This window comes from Coccomyxa subellipsoidea, assembly GCF_000258705.1.
Source record: "Coccomyxa subellipsoidea C-169, whole genome shotgun sequence".
Taxonomy (NCBI): Eukaryota; Viridiplantae; Chlorophyta; class Trebouxiophyceae; family Coccomyxaceae; genus Coccomyxa; species Coccomyxa subellipsoidea.
Genome location: NW_005178027.1, coordinates 1,233,733 through 1,253,449, shown reverse-complemented (window position 1 = coordinate 1,253,449; position 19,717 = coordinate 1,233,733). Strand labels below are relative to the sequence as shown.

At 53.2% G+C, this 19,717-nt stretch overlaps 6 protein-coding genes across 6 annotated transcripts; 2 read left to right on the top strand and 4 right to left on the bottom strand.

The window, feature by feature from the left end:
- Nucleotides 1-426: 426 nt before the first annotated feature.
- On the bottom strand, nucleotides 427-1,117 carry COCSUDRAFT_58012 (hypothetical protein; the record flags this gene model as incomplete). Its single annotated transcript, XM_005644789.1, has 3 exons — nucleotides 427-606; nucleotides 811-991; nucleotides 1,104-1,117. The coding sequence occupies 3 exons, from the start codon at nucleotides 1,115-1,117 to the stop codon at nucleotides 427-429; spliced, it is 375 nt and encodes a 124-aa protein (XP_005644846.1).
- Nucleotides 1,118-1,431: 314 nt separating this feature from the next.
- On the bottom strand, nucleotides 1,432-1,771 carry COCSUDRAFT_58011 (hypothetical protein; the record flags this gene model as incomplete). Its single annotated transcript, XM_005644788.1, has 2 exons — nucleotides 1,432-1,512; nucleotides 1,643-1,771. 2 exons carry the CDS (start codon nucleotides 1,769-1,771, stop codon nucleotides 1,432-1,434), a joined length of 210 nt encoding a protein of 69 aa, XP_005644845.1.
- An 816-nt stretch (nucleotides 1,772-2,587) lies between these two features.
- COCSUDRAFT_67570 (NAD(P)-binding protein) lies at nucleotides 2,588-5,180 on the top strand. Its single transcript, XM_005644787.1, has 7 exons — nucleotides 2,588-2,821; nucleotides 3,057-3,134; nucleotides 3,257-3,346; nucleotides 3,475-3,640; nucleotides 3,749-3,967; nucleotides 4,260-4,502; nucleotides 4,672-5,180. Exons 1-7 carry the CDS (start codon nucleotides 2,708-2,710, stop codon nucleotides 4,845-4,847), a joined length of 1,086 nt encoding a protein of 361 aa, XP_005644844.1. The 5' UTR covers nucleotides 2,588-2,707; the 3' UTR covers nucleotides 4,848-5,180.
- Nucleotides 5,181-5,778: 598 nt separating this feature from the next.
- COCSUDRAFT_18688 (putative thioredoxin-like 2 variant 3) lies at nucleotides 5,779-6,914 on the bottom strand (the record flags this gene model as incomplete). Its single annotated transcript, XM_005644786.1, has 5 exons — nucleotides 5,779-5,875; nucleotides 6,033-6,196; nucleotides 6,301-6,519; nucleotides 6,616-6,690; nucleotides 6,813-6,914. Coding segments are annotated over 5 exons (657 nt in total), but the record flags the coding sequence as incomplete, so codon positions are not given.
- A 5,040-nt stretch (nucleotides 6,915-11,954) lies between these two features.
- COCSUDRAFT_37952 (APG9-domain-containing protein) lies at nucleotides 11,955-16,691 on the bottom strand (the record flags this gene model as incomplete). The annotated part of the gene is made up of 11 exons (XM_005644785.1): nucleotides 11,955-12,114; nucleotides 12,356-12,564; nucleotides 12,790-12,999; nucleotides 13,333-13,522; nucleotides 13,976-14,155; nucleotides 14,394-14,579; nucleotides 14,837-15,006; nucleotides 15,165-15,269; nucleotides 15,532-15,759; nucleotides 15,927-16,089; nucleotides 16,663-16,691. 11 exons carry the CDS (start codon nucleotides 16,689-16,691, stop codon nucleotides 11,955-11,957), a joined length of 1,830 nt encoding a protein of 609 aa, XP_005644842.1.
- A 628-nt stretch (nucleotides 16,692-17,319) lies between these two features.
- Nucleotides 17,320-19,660, top strand: COCSUDRAFT_58006 (hypothetical protein; the record flags this gene model as incomplete). Its single annotated transcript, XM_005644784.1, has 6 exons — nucleotides 17,320-17,330; nucleotides 17,443-17,611; nucleotides 17,706-18,010; nucleotides 18,457-18,673; nucleotides 19,034-19,228; nucleotides 19,451-19,660. 6 exons carry the CDS (start codon nucleotides 17,320-17,322, stop codon nucleotides 19,658-19,660), a joined length of 1,107 nt encoding a protein of 368 aa, XP_005644841.1.
- Between the last annotated feature and the right edge of the window lie 57 nt (nucleotides 19,661-19,717).

The following is a 19,717-nucleotide window of genomic DNA, read 5'->3' as shown; positions in this document are numbered from 1 at the left end:
ACAATCGGTAGGTGGTGCATCGTTCGCTAAATGCATCACATACCTTGCTGTTCACTGGAAGTCTTCGAAAGGACACACATACACAAGAAAGGCATACTTCAGCTATCGTAGAACCTGTTCGTCATCATGCCAGGCAACCTCATATGTGCATCCTGGACAGGTCAACATAGGTCCACCCGAGACAGACAAATGTCAACTTGCATTGCATGACAAGGCTTCAGCTGCAACCAAATCATTTCTCAGGGCCAAACGGGCCAAAGCACGGGGATTCCCATGGAAACAACGCATAGGCAATGACTTCAAAGCCTTTGAAGTCATTGCAGCAGCAGCTTTGGCAAGGGGACTATCATGTGGTTCCTCTTTATACACCCCTTGGCACCGGGCACACCAGTCACACTCGAGCCTATTCAGGCTTCCACGGTGTATCTACAGAGCACCTGGGAATACAATGCGTTTGCACAGGGGGCATGTGGCAGCGGTGCCCTGCAGTCGCAGCCATGGCTCGATGCAGTCTGCATGGAAGGAGTGCTTGCAGGGCAGAGTTGTCACGCGCGCCCCTTCCCCATACACCTCCAAGCACACACTGCACTCCTGGGTCGCCGCCTCCTGCACCACAAATCAGCAAGTCTGCACACACTCCACGCAGTCATAATATTTCTGTAACTCCGTGTGCTCAGTGCAAATACTGCAAAGACTGCGCCTGCAATGTCAGAGGTCAAAGCATGCGCTGCAGCCAAAACTGTTGGGCATGAATTGAGAGTGTGGGCTAGCATGGAAGCAGCAGGACAGTAGAGAAGAGGCTTGTCTGACCTTGTGCAGCACAGATGTATCCTTGCCGGGTTTGCAGCCTGCCCCTGGGCTGGCTGCCTTTCCACACATGTGCACGTGGGTCTGCAGGGTCCTCAGAGCTGCCTCGCTGATCTGCGGCCTAGAGTCGGCCGCTTCAGAGTCCAGCTGCAACAGCGCCTCATAGTCCCCTTCATTGAAGTCCCTGCAACAAATTATGCCCTTCAACTGAGATGGCACCACCTGCATTGAATGTCCCTTCTGGCCAGGCCACATGCATGCCCATGAAACCAGATCTAGGGGTGCAGAAAGCGGACCCAACACCATGCATGGTGCGGACACATTTTATACAGAAACTTAACTTGTTAACTGGACAGTAGGGCTATAAAATAAATATAGATGACGGTACAGACTGTGTCCGGCACTTCATCCCCAAATTAACACTCGTTCTTCTCGATTGCTCTACTTTGCCAATTGACCATTGGTAAAATCCCTGCTCTGCAACTTTTGAAATGCACTCCCCAGCCCAATGCTGGGCCGTTCATCTTCCTAAAGTGTCCTCAGACTGTGTAAAGTACACACAAGAGGACCCAGGTGGCCCTGCGCCTCACCTGTCCATCAGCGACAGCGACAGGTTTGCCATGTTCATGCTGTGGCTGCGAAGAGCAGTGCAAAGCCTTGGGGAGATCGCAGCAGCCGCAGCACCGTGTCCAAGCCGCTCCCCACCTGATCCAGCATTGCAGGAAAAAAATTAAACAGCAGTGAGCAACACGCAAAGGGTCCCGCACATTGATCAGATGCAATATAGGGGTGCAGCGAACATGTGCATTTCCAAGATGTTACACATTCCACTCACCGAGGACTGGTTGAGGCGTTGGGCATACTGGTGCACAAGGTATGCTCTGAAGCATGTGGCCACGCAGAAAACGCAGAGGAGACCAAACACCTGCAAGTGGAGCACCGTCAGCGAGTCAATTTTGGCCATTGAGCCATTGGTGGCATCTTGCGAAGCTCACCAATGCATCACAACAGTTCGTCTTCTTCAATGCTCTTGCAGATCAGGTTTGGGGTCTCACCATCAGTGTCAGGGGCAGGACACCAGCTAGGAATAAGAAAAGGATGACGCCTGCACAAAACAATCCAGGACACTCAAGACAGCAAGAAGCAACTCAGAGATTCTTGGAAGCAATGTTGAAACTGGCGATTGTAGTGTTTGCCAGAGGCAGGAACCTGCACAAAGGCTGAAGCTGACCTGCAAGCCAACCATGACTCGCCTCCACCGAGCCATTGTCAGCATCGTGCTCATGAGCGCCGACGATGTTCCAGGATCGGCTTGTGGCGGGCCACTGAGACTCTACATCAATGCCAGGAAGTGCGTAGCCTCTCTCCCGAACTCGATGCCCCGTTGCCATGCGGCAGCCCGTCAGAATTCGGGAGGAGATGCTCAGGAACTTCAATTGGAGACGACCAGACCGAAGAACTTAGAACCCCAACCTATGTACAGGCATCCTTACAGGTCATGAGACGAAAGGAAACGTTTTACTAGGGACGAGTTGGTGACGGATTGTTGACGACCTGCAGTGCCAGCTTTGAGTCTCTGACAATGACAATGATTTGCATGCCTGCTGATGTAGTGGGGCCTTGGGTGCCCAGTTTGTTTGACCAAGTTCGTTGCTGAAATGGCCTTGAGCAAGTTTGTCTCGGAATACTCGTCATCCATTACTTCGGGTTAGTCACAACATCAAAGGTGTGCACTCCGAGATGAGTCTGATGAAGCACACGCAAAGTCGCCCTCTTCACTCGAAATTGATGCGCAACGAAGACAATTAGACGTCCATCGGTGTGGGCTGATCACCCATCGGTGAGCAGCGCTTTCTTCTGGTGGGTTCGCTAGTACCTTTTGGCTGGGAGTGGCGCCCCCATGGTGCAAAACACCGAGTATTTCGTGCCGAAAGTCATCCTTGTGACTGGGGGTGCTGGATTTATCGGTTCTCACGTGGCCGTATGCCTCACAAGGAAATATCCGCAGTACAAGGTACAGTAGATCCCCTTGATCTCATGTTTTGTTGGTAGCCAAGCGCCCTCATATAATTCCAGTTGCCGAAAGACATGCAGATTGTTACACACTTCCTGTGTTGTGGACACCAAGCGCCTCGTCCCATGCTGTGGAAAAAAGATGGCTAGTCCTGCGAGGCTACAGAGCCATCGATTGACTTGCTCGCCACAAGCAGTCATGACACGATCTGACACCACCAATGGCATTTGTGCAGGTCATTGTCTTTGACAAATTAGATTATTGCGGCACCCAGAAGAACCTAGCATCGCTTATGGACGCACCCAATTTCAAGGTCAGGTCCTATTGTGACCATTTTACTTGCCATCAGCCATCACCCATCGCTTGCCGTTCTATTTACTACTTTGTTCTTTCGATCCTCCTCTGCACGCTAGTAATGGAATGAGTACCCTGCAGTTCATCAAAGGTGACCTTCAGAGCGGCGATCTGCTAAACTATATTTTGAGGAGGGAGAACGTCGACACAGTACTTCATTTTGCAGCTCAGGTTGGTTCTCTTGCCTGCTATCTGGTTATCCAGACATGCTTGCTGTGTGTTCCCGGCAAAACTCACGGTTCCCGCACCTCTGCTGTTCATACTGCTGCTACTCAGTCAGCTCTACTGCCCCTTTGCAGACGCATGTGGATAACTCCTTTGGGAACAGCCTCGCGTTTACTGTCAACAATACATACGGCACCCACGTGCTCCTGGAGGCATGCCGCATGTTCGGAGGAATTAGACGCTTCGTCAATGTGTCCACGGATGAAGTGTATGGGGAGAGCAGCTATGGGAAGGACAAGGGTGAGCGTTTTGATGCACTCTGTGCTTGTCAACGTGTGCTTGAGCGTCTCTGGAACGGCTGTGTTTGCCAGCGCCCTCGGCTTGATTGGTGCAACTGCATGCATACAGGTGTGGGAGAAGACAGCACCTTGGAACCCACAAACCCCTACTCTGCAGCCAAGGCCGGGGCGGAAATGATTGCCAAGGCATACCTCACCTCCTACAAGCTGCCGGTCATCACGACCCGGGGAAACAATGTATATGGGCCCAATCAATTCCCCGAGAAGTCAATACCAAAATTCACACTCTTGGCTGCCAGAGGAGAGGACCTCCCTGTCCATGGAGATGGTGCGCTCCAATGGGCTCCAATAGATTCAGTACACCTGATAGCAAGCTCTTTTCCCTTGCTGTATGCAGCTGTCATTGATGTCAATTCTGAACCACATCTCCAGGCCACTGAAGATCCTCCCCATGGCAGGCAGGCAGGCATGCATGCATGCATGCATGCATGCTGTCTATGTGCCTGTGTGCATGCATGCAAGCTGCCATAATGCATGCACACGGCTTCATGCATGGAGGCAGCAGGATCAATTGCAATGCCAGACATGCATGCAAGGCTCAAAGAGCATGTGTGGTGCAGGGCTGGCGACCAGATCATATCTCTACATTGATGATGTCACGGAGGCATTTGACATCATATTACACAAGGGAGTCGTGGGGGAGGTGTACAATATTGGATCGCAGAGGGAACGCACAGTTTTGAGCGTGGCCGCCGACATCCTGCGCATCTTTGGGCTCCCTGAAAGCAAGATCGTGCACGTGCGCGACCGGGCTTTCAACGACCGCCGCTACTTTGTATGCGATAAGAAGCTCGCCAAGCTGGGTGCGCATTGATCGTGCACTGCACTGTCATCGTGCCCTGCCTTCTTTCCTAGTGACACAGCACCATGTTCCAAGCTGGGCTTCTCGATCTGGGGAGACAGCCTTGGCGGACCACATGTGGAGGCTTGAAGCAATGAAGCTGAGGCTGACAGTATGTGCTGTTCTGTCAGGCTGGCGAGAGAAGACAGACTGGAAGCAGGGGCTGCAGAGGACGGTTGAGTGGTATACCCAGTATGGGTTCAGGGACTTTTGGGATAACGAAGCCGTCGAAGCCTCTCTGGATGCGCACCCCAGTTATTTCGGGACCCATAATGCGTTGCAAGAGCCTGCTGCTTATGATGCTTAAGCGACATTGAGCTAGCATCACTGAATCGGATTCCTCGAGTCTCTGTTGCCGTCTCATGTTGGGGATGCAATCTAGCAGCTAACACCAACAGAACTCAAAAGATAGGAACCGAAATGAATAAAGAAGGAACGAACTGCTCAAGTGGCAAGGCTGAAGTTGAGGCTGCCAGGCACTATAGTAAGGAAGTTCAACAAGGCCATCCTGAAATAAACATGGAAAACGATCATTGTGCGATACCTGATTCAGTACGGTAGACAGGAAGGCATCAAAGTGGTGCAAGCGCTGCGGAAATTGATTTCTGGAATTAGGAGATGCAGTATTTGTAATTCGTGCACCACACAAGTAGCCTTATGTTGGCAGCATTGGGATGTACTCTAGGACCAAGAGTGCAGCTTGATGGCCTGCCCTATTATTGATGTGACAGCTGCAATCAGCAAGCTTGCAAATGTGGCTGTGATGGGGCAGACATGCGCATTTGCACTTATGAATGCCCATCATGGCATGCACGCTGTCTGGATGCCTCGTAAACAGAGACTGAAGATCTTTATTGAGATTCTGCTACCTTAGCATATTAATTCAAGTGCAGGGAGACTCAAAGTGGGCCTGGTGATAGCTGTGTATCGTCACACAAGCCACAACCGGCAGTCTGTTGCATCACGGCATGTACTGAGCATGGCTACCCAACATTTCTTACTGAGGGGCCCTGGGGCATGATTCTGGGAGACATGGTGTCTGGACACCTGTCATGTCAGTCCCACTATACCTGACAATATGGCAGACATCTGTTTGCCTAAAGATCAAGGAACCAGATGCAACGATGCCGACCACTGTATCAAATTTGCCTTACCCAGTCCGGTGGTTCACATCCCCTCTTAACTACTGACTTCCATTCCAGACCACACACTTCAAATGATCAAGCTTGTATTTCACACTATCCCAGCCTGGCTTTCATCTCTTCAATGGTATCCCTCAGCTCACCTGCTTGCTTCAGCTCCATTACAATGTCGCAGCCACCCAAGAGCTCTCCCCTGCATGCCTCCAGAGATTTCACCCACATTGATGCGGTGGCACTTGCATGCCACAATGAGCCCCCAGCAAGTGCAGGCCCCGTTCATGGGGTGAGAACAGAAGAGACGAATACATGAAATTGGGTTCTGCAGGACTGAGGCAGGTTGCCGCAATCACCTGACATACAGCTGCGGAAATGTGGGCCAATCAGAGATCTTCTTGATGCCTTGTCGCACAATCTCATCAGACAAGATGTCAAAGCTCCCAAACTCCTCCCCCTCAGACCTTAGTGCATCCACCACCTTCCTGCTGAAGCCGCAGCGAGGTACATCTGGTGAACCCTGCCACACCGTTCAAACTTATCGAGGAGCTTGTGGGCATGTACTGTACTGTTAGGTACTGTTAATGAAAGAGGCAATAGCTGAAGGTAGCATTGCGGGCCTACCTTCATGAACAGCATGACAGACTGAGCAGTCATTAGCTTTGTGATCCTCTCCTCTGGGCTTGCTGGTGCAGTGGCGGATCCCCTTGCTGGCGTGCTGCTCAAGTGCCCTGAGGTTGCTGCTTGTGGCTTGGATGTGCTGGCCTGGGAGAAGTGTTGTTGAACTGCTTGCGTAAGCGTAGCTGCATCTGCACCCTCCACCTTGTCAACGACCTCTCCATCCTGTGGATCAATAATACAGGGCTTGGCTTGTGTTGCAGGCTCACAAACCTTTGCATTCCTTGATAAATGCTCAGCTGTCATGGGACGTCCCGCTACCTTGAGTAATACGAAGTACGGAACTACTGACACCTCGAAACGGTCTGTGACTTCAGACACCTCCTCAGCTTGGACCTGCACACCGATAACACTCATAACAAGCCAGTAGCATGGCAGCAATTCACCTATATTGCTTGTGGTGATAAAAGTGACAAAGAAAAAGCAGATCAGCGCCAAGAATTCGTATGGAGTGCTACCCGCAAGAATTTGGCATCCTGGTACTCCTTCGCCAACTCCGCAAAGACAAGGTCGAGCTGTTGGCAGGGATGTGACCATGGAGCCCAAAAGTAAACAGCCACCTGTCAAAGTATCGGAAATTACCACACAGAACAGATGACTAATCATAAGCAAAAATCAATCGCAGCGCAAGTACAAGCGCATGTTACGAGTAAGCACTCACGAGAGAAAAACTTTCTAACTGGTTCTCGAAATCGGTGATGGACAAGACATCTTCCATCTCTTTGACTGTTTTGGTGTGAGACTGTTATGATCAGACGGGCCTTCTTGTGATTGTGATCAGCTTAGCGCGAAGGATCTTGTGCGACGGCTTCACTACTTCAGGACTTTTCTGTGTTGGTATTTAACCTATCGTCTGTTGTGAAAAGAGCAACCTAATATTTTCACGCACGTACTACTGAACAACTGTACTGCTGTCCTTCTATTGGGGGACCTTCCTTTCCATGTGAAAAGGAATGTTGTGGAAACGAGTTTCAACCTAGAGCATTCCCCTTGCTTTATAGGACAACGTGTCCACAGGGTAATCGGCAGAATCTAAACGTTGTCATGGCATTGTGGGCAATTGAATGTCTGCCCCCAAGAGAAAGAGAAATATCGAGGAGAACAGAAGATATCGTCGCCTTTGCTCCAATAGCAACGACATCGGCGCCTCCTTCCATCGTCGTGACCCGATCGTCGACGACATCACGGCGGGTACCGGGCTAGGACGTCATGCCCTCCCCTACGATCATGAAGCGCCTGTCGGAAGGCAACAATGACTCTCAGACGGTGCGTCGCCGATTGCGACCTCTTCCTTCAGCTTGATGCATTCAAGGACAGGAACCTGTCCAAGAGTCGGTCCTGGCACAGACTGCAGGTTGACGGTGAGGCTGGTTTCCAGTGCCACTTCTGCTTTGGACTTCTCTTGGAGCCACTCGATTGCTACCTTCACATTATGCAGCTAATCTTGCAGCGCATGGCAAATTCTGGTCCAGCTGGTGACGTTCACAGCAATCATGCCTCTTAACGTGCCTAGCATGCGATCACAAAGCCGTGTACATACGCCAGGCATTCGACCCGGCTGGTAATGTGCCCAGGAGTCATGCCTATCAGGGAGACGTGAATCATGTGCCCTGAAGGCGCCTTTACCTGACGGTGTAATAAAGTATTGTCTGCTGTTGCAGGATCCTTGTGCCAAAACTCCAAGATGCCTGCGTCTCGCAACATCTCTGCACGCGTCGGGACCGGCTCCTCTGAAAAGCTCATCGACAGACCGAATGCGCTTGTGACCCACGCCATCAATTTCGGCAAGGATGTTAACGTGTTTTGCTCGGACACGCACCACTGCCTACACCTCCACTAGCTCTTGAATTAGGTACATGCACCTCTTTCCAACGAAATGTGTTCAAGGTGACGTTCCCACGTCGGCAATAGTCGAAGTGCATGAGTTCAAATTAATGATGATGCAGCATGCATGACCTCCTGCATTGGTGGGGTTCTCCGCAATCATCTGCCACAGCACCAGCCATGATTTAGCCTCTCTGCTTGCCAGAGGCACACCTGCTGAGTCTTGTAGACACGGCTGCACCTTGATGAACAACCACCTACACTGCGGCCCCAAGTTGCATTGAAGACACTTATTAACATCTCCTGCATGCATGCATGCAACCTTCTAATAATCTCTAAGTATGCACCCTCATGATTGGCACATCATTGGAATGATAGATTGAGCAAAGGCTGATGAAGATGTGAGCATGCACTCCGGAGTTGACTACTAATCACTACTTGCCAGTGCTCTTGGTCAAGAAGGGCCTCATGCGCACTTGGAGTCATGTACTCCAATTGATGGTGACATGGGAACGTCACATTGTATACATTATTTTAGATAGAGGTGCATACATATGTACCTGGTTCAGGTGCTGGTGGAGTTGCACGCAGTGGTCCATGTCCGCGCAAAAGACATTGACATCCCCGCCGAGACCGATGACGTGGTCGACAAGCACCTTGAGTCTGTCGATCAATTTCTCGGGGGAGCCCGTCTCGACGCATGCAGGCATCTTGGCATAAGGATCCTGCAGCAGCAGACAAAGCTTCATCACACCGTCAGGTTAAGGCGCATGAAGGGCACATGATTCACTTCTCCATGACTCCTGGGCACATTACCAGCCGGGTCGAATGCCTGGCGTATGTACACGGATTTGTGATCGCATGCTAGGCATGTTAAGAGGCACGATTGCTCTGGCTTGTACTTTGCCAAATTTGAGAGGTTTTTTTGGAGCCGCCTGCAGTGGTCCAGGGAGAGAACAGCTCATTGATATAACTTTGGTGTTGTTGCTGCTCTTTGCATTTGGCTGGCTCGATCTAGGCATCAGCAGCACCGCTGCATAGTCATGCCCTTCCTAGAGGTATCAAGAACGCTTGCCAATCCAGAAAATGCTGTTGATCCAGGGGCTGTGAGAGGAGGAGGAGGGAGGAACTATCCTATGGTGGTGCGATGGCAATGTGGAGATCAACTGAGGAAGAAAAAAGGCTGCAGATCCAGGCCTTGCAAATCAGTTAAATAGAACGGATGAGAACTTGGCGGGGAACCAGACTTTGCATTGGAAAGCTGTGGGACAAGTCCGGCGTGCGCATTAGATGGATAGTCATGTCAAGCAATCTAAGTGCTGGGCCAAACGCAGTTTAATCTGGATCCAAGAATCATTCGAGATTGATGTGTGGAACTTCAGAAATCCAGGGTTTGCATTGGCCCACTGCTGACTTAGAAGGATTTGTACGGTATTCATGTAAAGAAATCGATTGTCGCCGCACATGCAGTCGCACTTGCAAGATGTAATCGTCACAATTTGTACACCTCAACTCTGTACTTTGAGTGACGTGACCACCGGGGAGCCCACTGTCACAGCCACATTGGCTTTCACTCCTTGGACAAATATTTGCTTCCCATGTTCATATGAAAGATGGCGAAGTACAAGCAAGAGTGTTCACGAACGAGTTATTACCAACGAAGCACCACGATATGCTAAGGGCGCTCGAGAAGCGCATTAGAAGGCCCTCTGGGTTCTTGGGCCTCACAGCCATCGCAGTCTGCGAAATTATACCTTGCAAACTTTTCCAAAGACTCAGACTTAAGCTCCCAAGAGCCCATCATTTGGGACGTGTACAAATACACCTTGTGGCTATGTGCTACACCAAGCAATCGTTCACACGGAGTCCTGGTCAACAATACAGATACATATTGTACACAATGAGCTTAACCCAGCATCCCAGATATTGTGCTGATGTTGCTTCATCTTTGCTGCGGATCCCAGTGAGGGGAAGCCATGCCCTCGTTCTGCAGCGATGACTCAAGCAGGCCCCCAAATCCTGCTTCTATGTCTTCCTCTGAGGGGGCCTGCTCATCATGCCACGTCAGCGACGAGCCTGGCGAGCCCTGCGCGGTTGCATGCGGCTCCAACATGGCCTCGTGCAGCGGCTCAAACAAGCCGCCAGAGTGCGCGCTCTGCAAATGGCTCTGCGCGTGCCAACCTTGCGGCGGCCCTATCAGCTGCGCAGATCCCCGGTCAAAGGAGCCTGCGCCGTCCCGGTGCAGCGAGCAGGCCTCACTGCGCGGCGACTCGTAGTGCTCTGCCGCAAAGGGGAGGTGGCCGTAAGGCTCAGGGAAGCCCCTGCAGCTGTCTGCAGCATGGCACTGCATGTCCTCGTGTTGGCTGGCCCCCAGCATGAAGTCATCATCGGACAGCTCCTCGCCCTCCTGTGCCCAGTGCGGCACGTCCGGTGCCAGGTGCCCCTGGTCAACCGCGCCGAGCGGATCGCGCACCCCGCCAAACCCCTCCTGCCCCATCCCACACCCTGGCTGCAGTTTTTCCGCGTCATCCTGCGTAGGCTCTTCCGCTATAGACTGCTGCTGCTGATGCTGCTCGGCCTGCGCGGAGGGCCCGTGCGTGACGAAGGACATCTCGCTGGCGCGCGCCTCCTCCCGGTCAGAGGAGCTGCGGCTGCGGAACAGGCCGGTCCTGCCCAGCAGGCCCCCCGCTGCCCGGGCCTCGCTGCCCGCCTGCCCGCTGGGCTGCCACAGCTGCCGCTGCGCATCACCCTCCTGCTGCAGCCCGGCGCCCTCAGCGATCTGCGGGAGCCGGCCGTTCATGGCGGGGGGCTTCACGCTGCGCTCTGGCGCCCACTGCACCCGCGCCGGCCTGGCGTCCCGCGGTGACACCTGCTGCGGCGGCGGGCCGGCTGTGGAGATGCCTCTATGCGCCTGGCCTTGAAGCGAGTCAGGAGCCAAATCCTGCCGGTGGCGCGGAAGTCCCAGGAAGCCGGCGTCACCTTCCCTGCTCCCCCTCTGCGCAGCACCGAGCCCTCCCCCACGGGATCGGCCCAGGTCTCCAGAATCTTCTGCACAAGCACAGTGTCATTCTCGCCAGAGTTCAGCAGCACCATCTGCAATGCTGGCAGTGCAAGCCCAGCACTAGGCATGTGGCAGTAGAATATTACACAGGACGACAACAGACTATGCAGAGAGGGAGCGCAAGCAGCATGTCATCATCGCCACATCCCAGAGGGCTAATAGGAGCAGCTCGGCAGCCACCACTGCAAGCTTGGCCACATGCATGCGGATGCAGGACAGCTTCAATTTAAAATCGGACAAGAAAAAAGTGAGCGGCAGCGGCAGCGAGCGCACTTCTGGCGGAGCTGGGCCGCGCATGGTGGAGGCCGCCCAGTCGCATGGTGCGCTCGCGGTCCTCATAGAAAGACTGCAGCAGCAGCTGGCCGGCCGCCACTCTCTCCTCCAGCTCATTGCCCCCAAAGCTGTAACCAATGGCACCCAAGTCAGTTGGGGTCTCTCCGAATCCAAATACTGTTGTTCAGCAAGATTTATAATTATTATTGTTATTACTGTACACGCTGTTCCTGCCAAAAGGCAAGGTACGTCCTGCAGACAAGCTGCACTTACAGGCTGCCACAATCCTTCCCCTTGGTTGACTCGTCAGATCCAAGCAAGACCCAATCAACCATGGACACGGTGCTCAGTATTTATACCACCCCCAACCAGCCTGGGCTAGCAAGAATCAAGGAATGTAAATGATGGGAAATACATCGGTGCAGTTGATTGTCAAATGAGCTCACCTGCCGGCGGCGCTGGCGGCTCCAGCGGTGATCTCAGCAGATCCAAAGATGCTGTTCTGCATGCTGGCAGCGCCTGGCGCGGTTCTCAGTGCCAGGCGGTGCACGCTGCTCGCGGCCGCGACGCTGTAGGGCGAGATGTTGTGGTATGCCGGATACCTGCAGACCATTATCATTATCATTTGCCAGCCTGTCTTTTTGTTTTCACACAAGCAACCCAGGCCCATCCGGACCTTGAACCAGAATCCCAGCTACTTTGGGTGTGCAGGAGCTCTCAATTCAGGCTGACTTCTACCACTCGCTGAGCCGCCCCTGTCTGTCAGCTTTGCATGAAAAGACAAAGAAGCATCAATCCATCATCCTAGGGAGCTAGGAAGGAGGGTTGCAAGAGCAGACTGACCTGGGAGCGCCAGGGAAGAGCGAGGCGGCAATTGCGGAGTGCATGGGCTGGTAGTCGGTTTCTGAGGCGTTGAGGCCGTTGCGCAGCGGCGGCGCCTGCCCCAGAGATAGCAGCATCTGCTTGGCCGCCGAGTCGGGCTCCCAGGTGGGGTACGTGGCAGCAAAGCTGAGGAAGCTCTTCTCCATCTTGCCCTGCCGGCTGCGGGCTGCCTGCATGCACAGATACACCCTTCCTTGAGTATGTGTTCAACTCTGCTGGCAAGCACATGGAAGAGCCTCAAGAAGCGCCAGGAAAGTATCTCGCACTGGTGGACCTGCTAGAGTCTTTCTGGGCTGCAGCAAGATGATACCCACATTGCACAAGGCCCAGAGCCGACGAAATCTACAGATCCTTGTTGAGATTGGAGTCACAAGGAAGACTAAAAAGAGACGCACCTTGGGGGCCTGGGAGGGGGAGCCGTATTTGGAGTTGCCGTGGCGCTCGAAGTCAAAGGCACCAAGGGAGCAGATGTCTCCGACGCCCGGCACGTGCACGGAGAAGTCGCGCACAAAGGCCAGGATGGCGGGCGCGCACTTGGGCAGCGAGAAATAGAGCACGAACGGCGTCAGTACGATGCTCGCCATCTCCTCCAGGAACAGCAGCGCCTGCGCAGGCGTTCCCTCTGCCTCAGCAGCCCACCCTCGGCATGGCATTGTCAATATTTAAACCCCTTTCTCAATATATTGAGCACTCCCACAAGTGATTGCTCACTCGCTCAGCTGATATCCCTATGCCTGCAATGCAAGTCCGGTCTGAAAAGCACCTTTACAGTAACTACTCTTATCTCTGGCGCTCTGCCTTGATGTCTGCGCAATTCTCTCACTCAAGTATTATACCAGGTTGTCTCTGTTATGAACACAGGTTTGGGCATGCATTGAAAAGTATGGGGGGACATTCGTTCCTATGTTTCCGCGAAGACAAGGGCAGTGGAGGCACACCTTGAACTGGAAGAGCTCCTGGAATTGCTGCTGCACCTCCTGGGTGTGCGCGCGGCCGCGCCAGTGGCGGGGCAGCCAGTGCGTGTGCGCCACCACCTCCAGCAGAGCCAGCTCCGGCTCAAAGGCCACCCCCGCCTCTGCTATGAACGCCCGGCTCACCGCCAGAACTATGCCCAGCGTGGCCGCCCACCTGCGCGCACACCATTTCCATTCGTCGTGAAGGCAGTGAAGCGCAACAAGGTGCAGAATCGAGGAAGCAGGACGGGCAAGAAGAGCGGCTGAAGCCGAGGAGGCATCAGAGGATCCCTCAGAGATTTGTGCAAGAAAGGTACATGAGATAAGAGGGACGGCAATCAGGATGGCTGACACACGCACACAGGGCACAGACATTTGCCCGAGGCCTCTGCATGGGGACTCGTGACGTGGCCGGATGACGTAGGAAAAGTGAGAATAAGAGGTACAGGGCAGGAGCAGAGTGCCAATCTAGATGGGTAAAATATGATCGCAAGGCTTAGGCACAGCCAAATCATTCAGGGATGCTGATGTGATAGCACAAAATTGAGTGTCATGGTTCAGGCGTCATCAGGATCGGAAGAAAATGCATTGTCATAAAAAGGTGTGCAGGTGAAATTTTTGGGCTCACCACACGAGGTTGCGGCCGAAGAGGTGGCGCTCCAGCAGAGTGTCGTCCACCAGCGCCATGAACAGCAGCAGCGCTGCAAAGGAGCCCGCCAGGAACGCCACAAACTTGGCCATGTGACTCAGCACGGGCGACGGGAATTGCTGGATGTACTTCTCCGCTGCCTTGTGGCTGGCATTCAGCCTGCGCAGCAGCACACTCCTCAGCTTTCTCCTTTCTTATTATCATGCCAGCCAGAACGCAATGCAAATCTGCCAAGCGCAGTCCAGAACAAGACCTGGCCATATCACTGCAGCATAGGTACCATACTCACATGTTGTCATGCATTGGGCAGTTATAGCAAGCCGCTCCATGGAAAACAAGGCCGCAGCAACCCTCGTTTAGTGCATAGAGTTGAGATCTAAATGGAGAGACATGGCACCTGTGGTTGAGGTAGTGGGGGAGCTCATTGAACTCGCGCAGGCGCCAGGCAGCCAGGGAGGACCAGCGGCGCGCGCCAGCGGAGGACGGCTGGTGGTAGAACTTCTCGGCGTTGCGCATGAAGAAGTAGATTAGCAGGAACATCAGCAGGAACGGCGCCAGCAGCAAATTCGCCACCGCCACACGCCTGTCGCATTGCCCAACACTAGATCAGATCTGCGCTAATACACCAGGAGCCGCCCATGAACTCCTTGCATATTGTGGCCCACCGCAACATGCGCGTCTTTTCACAGCACCGGCAACGCTCAAAAAGATCCCAGCGCACCCTATCAACCTTTGTCACAGCAACCATTTGCATGATTTGGCCCCAGAGCTCCAGCAAGTGCTTAATCGCTCTTCATTGCCTAATCAATGAAGAGCGCATGGGAGAAGTGAGGTGCATGCCTGAAGCGGCGCTGCAGCTTGGGGGCGTCGTGCTTGAAGTCCTCCTTGATGCAGAAGTTATCGTCCAGCATGGCGTCCAGGATGCACCAATGCAGATTCCATTCCAGCGTTTTGGTCAGCATGAAGCGCTTGCCCAGCCCAGGAATGGTCACATTCAGCGCCAGCACACCCTGCCACATCCCCTTTCACACTCAGAACAGCAGGCAAGCATGCACACCCGGCCCAACAGCTAAAATGCAAATGCAAGCACAGGCAAGCGCAAAGAAGACTTTACAAAAGAGCCAGTAATGCACTTGTAAGGTACCAGGAGATGGCGGGGCTGCCTGACCTTGTTGAGCATGCCGATCAAGTAGTTCTCCTTGCGCATGATCCGGCTGACCACGTCCTTCTCCGTCAGGTCCCTGGTGATGCACAGCCTCGTCTGCTTCTGGACCTGCACAATACAAATCACAGACAGGGTCGATCCATCTGTTCAACTCCCCACCCAGCACAAAAAGGATGCAAGAAGAAGCAAAGTGGCAAATTGCATGTGACTTGATCCATGGTATAGCTTGGCCATGCACTCACAGCATCAAATTCCAAGCGCCATCCAGGAGGAAAGATATGGACATGCCAGGGCTTGACTGATGCCAAAGCCACGTTCAAATCTAAACCTGCAGCAAAAGCACACAGAAGCTAGTTGGATAGAGGCGCACGTCGACGATGCGGCGCGCGACCTCGGGCCAGGTGACGGTTTTGAGCTGGCGCGCGGAGAGGCCCAGGCGGTGGCGAGTGAAGTGGGAAATGACCGCGGCTTCGCGCAGGTCCACAAAGAGGTGCGCCAGGTTGTACAGCCAGTACACGGCAAATATGGCCACGTACATCACCCGCAGCGTGTTCCACACCGTGAACCCGTCCTTCAGCGGGTGCGGATCAAACACCACCTGCACACAGAACCATCACCTTCCTTGGTGTAAGGACTTGCAGTGAGGTACACCAAGACAGGGACAAGTAGATCGAATAGGCAGCTAGGCACACTGCACCAGCAAAGACGTGAAATCAAGCAAAATGATTCATTGTTTGCAAATTGACAAAGCATCAATGTGTGCACCTCGGAGATGTCGCAGGTGTCCTTCAGAATGCACTCGCTGCGAAGCGCATGCCATTTGACAAACAGCAGCAGGAAGGCGGAGAAGGCGATGGTGAATGCCAGTGCCAACAGGTTGAGCACTCGCGACACCAGGATGACCTCAAACCCCTTCTCCTCATAATACCTGCATTTGACGCAACCATCATGTCAAGCCAAACAACAGCGGGCGCAGGAACAAGGCATGAGTGTGACCCCATCAGATAACTATAGTTTAAGGTCACGCAGTACAATTCCAGATCAAGCTTGTATCTGGCACAACAGGAGCTGTGTCCTTACTTGTAAATACGCCTGAAGAAATCGTCCAGATTGGCAATCGCATCCCACTCCAGACTCTCAGAACTGAGCAATGGCTGCACTGGCTCACCATCGTCCTCTGGCAAGCTGCGCAGCACATCAAATCATTGTGCCAATGCTACCAGAAGACCAGCAAAGCCCTGTGGGGCTCGTTTCAACGTAGTAAGCATACAACAAGCTGGCCCGTGGAGCAGCCTTGAGTGACTTCAGTGTGAGTCCTGATTATGAGCACAGTAACAAGGGATGGCTGCAGTTCATCTACTTGGTATTATATGGTTAGTGCAGCTGTCCTTAGATGGAGCACTAGCTGCAGAACAACAGTCATTGTCACTTGGCACAACCAGCCTCTGACGGGGCGCAATGCTCAAACAGCTGAAGTTTTGTGATGTGTTCAGCAAAGAACCTTGGGAGCGGGTCATATGCGAATTCCATGACACTTTCGCCAATGCCCTGACGTGAGGTCCAACGCCCTTCCCGCGTAGCTTTGTGTTATGCTCCTCAGACGATTCAGAGGAACAACATGATGAGGAGAAGAATCGTCAAAGCTGCCCTTCGGCAAGCATGGCACTGGAAGCTGAACAGTGATTATACAAGAGAAGCTGACAAAGACGGTTCGCGTCAGCCACAGTCTTGTATATAGCGCTTATCGAGCATCGTGGCGAAGATCTTCAACATTTCGGGGACAGTTGTGTTCTGGAAATCATGAAACAGAAGGTTGTTCTTGACTGGACCTAGAACCCTAGCAAACCCCTTCACAAAGCGGGATACATCGAACATTGGGAGGTTTTCCAAACCCATCTCAATGTGCTGGTGTATGCAGTTTTTGAAACACGATAGCACGATTCAAGCTAGGGCGAATGCAACAAAAGGTCATTGAAGAGATTACTCGGGGTTGTCTCCATATCAACCAGTACATTCTAGATCCATTGTGTGTTGACTGGATCGACCAGTGATTGGGAGCTGCTGCATTGTCATTACTTATTCTATATCTGATGATCAGAGGATCTTTGCAGCGGATCGCAGTCCGTGTTTCCGGCAGACAGTTCGCACAGCTAGGAGCATGCCAGGAAAGTGCAGCCGCATTCCCACCAGAAAGCAGCAACGTCGGCCTCCGTCACACCCAGCAACAGCAAAGTGAAAGAAAATGGCTTCGAACGTACCCAGGCTGCCGACACTTTTCCAGTGATGGCCCCAGCTCTCACGAGGGCACCTCAAAGGAAGCTACAGGGAGCCTGTGCTCAGCAGAGGATGCAAAGAAAACTGAGGGCACCAGTGAGGAAGCCACCACCTCTGCAGTGGAAGGCGCAGAAGGGGTGGTTGGAGCTGAGTCTGCTTCTGGTGGCACAGATGAGGTGCGCCTCAGAGCTGCATGTTTGTGGAGTTACCTCTCACAATCTGGCACTGGTATTGAATTCCTGATTGCTCAACAGTGTCATTATGGTGCAGGATGCTGCAGAGAGTGCTCCTCCTCGCAATGAGTACAGGGCTCCCGAGCACGTATCTATCCCTGATGCCATGCTAAGTCGGCGCGTCATTGACCACTATAAAGAGGAGGATGCTGTGCAAGCCTTCCCCATCAACCATGCGGGGGAGCACAGCTCTGGCTGGCAGCTGTATGACGTGGATGACGAGAACACGATTGTGTGGTGGATGCTGGACCTCACCGGCGGCCGCGTCCCAGAGAATGAGAAGAATGCGCAGCTCAGCGACGACGTCAAGCACTTCATGTACCGGCTCAACAAGGAGGGCGGGTGTGCCCCATCCTCTTCTTGTCTATTCCCGTGCCCATAGAAAGCGACAGAAAGCTTGGAAAAGGAGCTATCAAGGGCTAATGTGCTCAAACATTCCGGTGGGTCACAATGCACAGCAATGGGTGGAACGATTTATTAACACGCTGCCTTAGCGAGGGCGCATAAGGCAGTCATTAAGATTACACCGCTTCCAGCCAACTTAGCCTGCTCTGATTCCCAGAGTCAGCGCCCAGCATGACATATTAAATAATTATTATCGTCATCATTACTCCTCGCTTTTCCTGCCAAAAGGCAAGGTACATCCTGCAGACAAACTGCAATTGAAGGCTGCCACAATCCTACCCCGTCTTGGACTCGCCAGATCCAAGCAAGACCCAATCATCCGTGGGCACATCTATATACTTGAAAATAAGTAGCATAAGATGCTGTGGCGCATGCATGCGCAGGTGGTCAGTGCCCCAGATAGCGGAGCTGTTCCGGGTGCGGCAGCAGCGGGTGATGGCGATCATCGCGCTGAAGGAGATGGAGGTTGGGAAGCGCGAGAGCGGCGAGGAGCTGCTGGAAGACCTGCACGAGGACATGGAGCGCGTCTTCGAGTGCCATGAGGTCCGCGGCAGATTCGAGCGCCACGTGCGGCTGCTGCCGACCAAGCCCGCCTTCGAGGTGCGCAGCATTACTGCTTCTGCATTTGTCACATCAACAATGCACGCTGGCTGCCACCATCAGCCTTGCACAACCTCAACTCATGCCTGCGCAAAGCTGCGCGTGCTTCTTGCGGATTTTGCATCCTGGCGCGAATACCACATATGTATGCCATCTGCTTTGTTTGCTTGCATGCATGCTTGACAGCTGTTATTGCTACCAAGGATAGATTCACTGCTGATCCACCCCTGCTGCATGTGTTTCAGGCAGGCTGTTTCTCCTTTACACTATCACATCAAGTGAGCATTGTTACAACAAGTCAGGGGCAATAGTTGAGCATGCACAGTGGGTGAGGTCACAAGGGAGAAGCTGTGCATGCAGGTGATTGGGACGGGAGGGGGAGGGAGAAAAGGGAAGAAAGGGAAGGGGAAGGGAGATGCAGAGAGGGTGTATGAGAGCCACGAGGACCCCAGCTGGGAGAGTGAGGTGAGGATAAGGGAGGAGGAGGTTGCCGCGCATGAGGAGAGGATCCTGGTCAAGGAGTTCAGGGAGCGGCTGGCCTTCAACCTTGGCAAGGTAGGGCTCTGGCTGCACTAAAATTTCTTTGCAATGCGTATAATACACCTCTCTTTATGTCACAAAGACACACTTCACATCTGTGCCAGAGAACAACAAGGGTTGGTGTATTTAGCGTAAATTGGAGGCTTTTTGGACCGGACTAGACTCGTGTCCAGATCTCATGCAAGCCATGAGGGGTTTGTCAGGCATTGAGCATGCAATCGTGTGGAATGGGCGCAGGTGGGTCAGAGCATCAGCAATGAGAGCAGAGCCAGGCAGGCGCCCCAGAGGCCCAAGGAGGGGTGGAGCGTTGTTGTGCGGCCTGCCGGACGTGGAGTGGAGTTTGAGCCCTTTGTGGCGCGGCCTGATGGCTCCAGGCGGCCCCTCTCGTCTGACGAGGACCTCTACATCAACCGCATGAAGCCGCTTCGCCGCCGGACAATATTGTAGATGCTGCACAGATGTTGTAGATGATGTACAGAGTCACATATGACACAGAGACGGTTG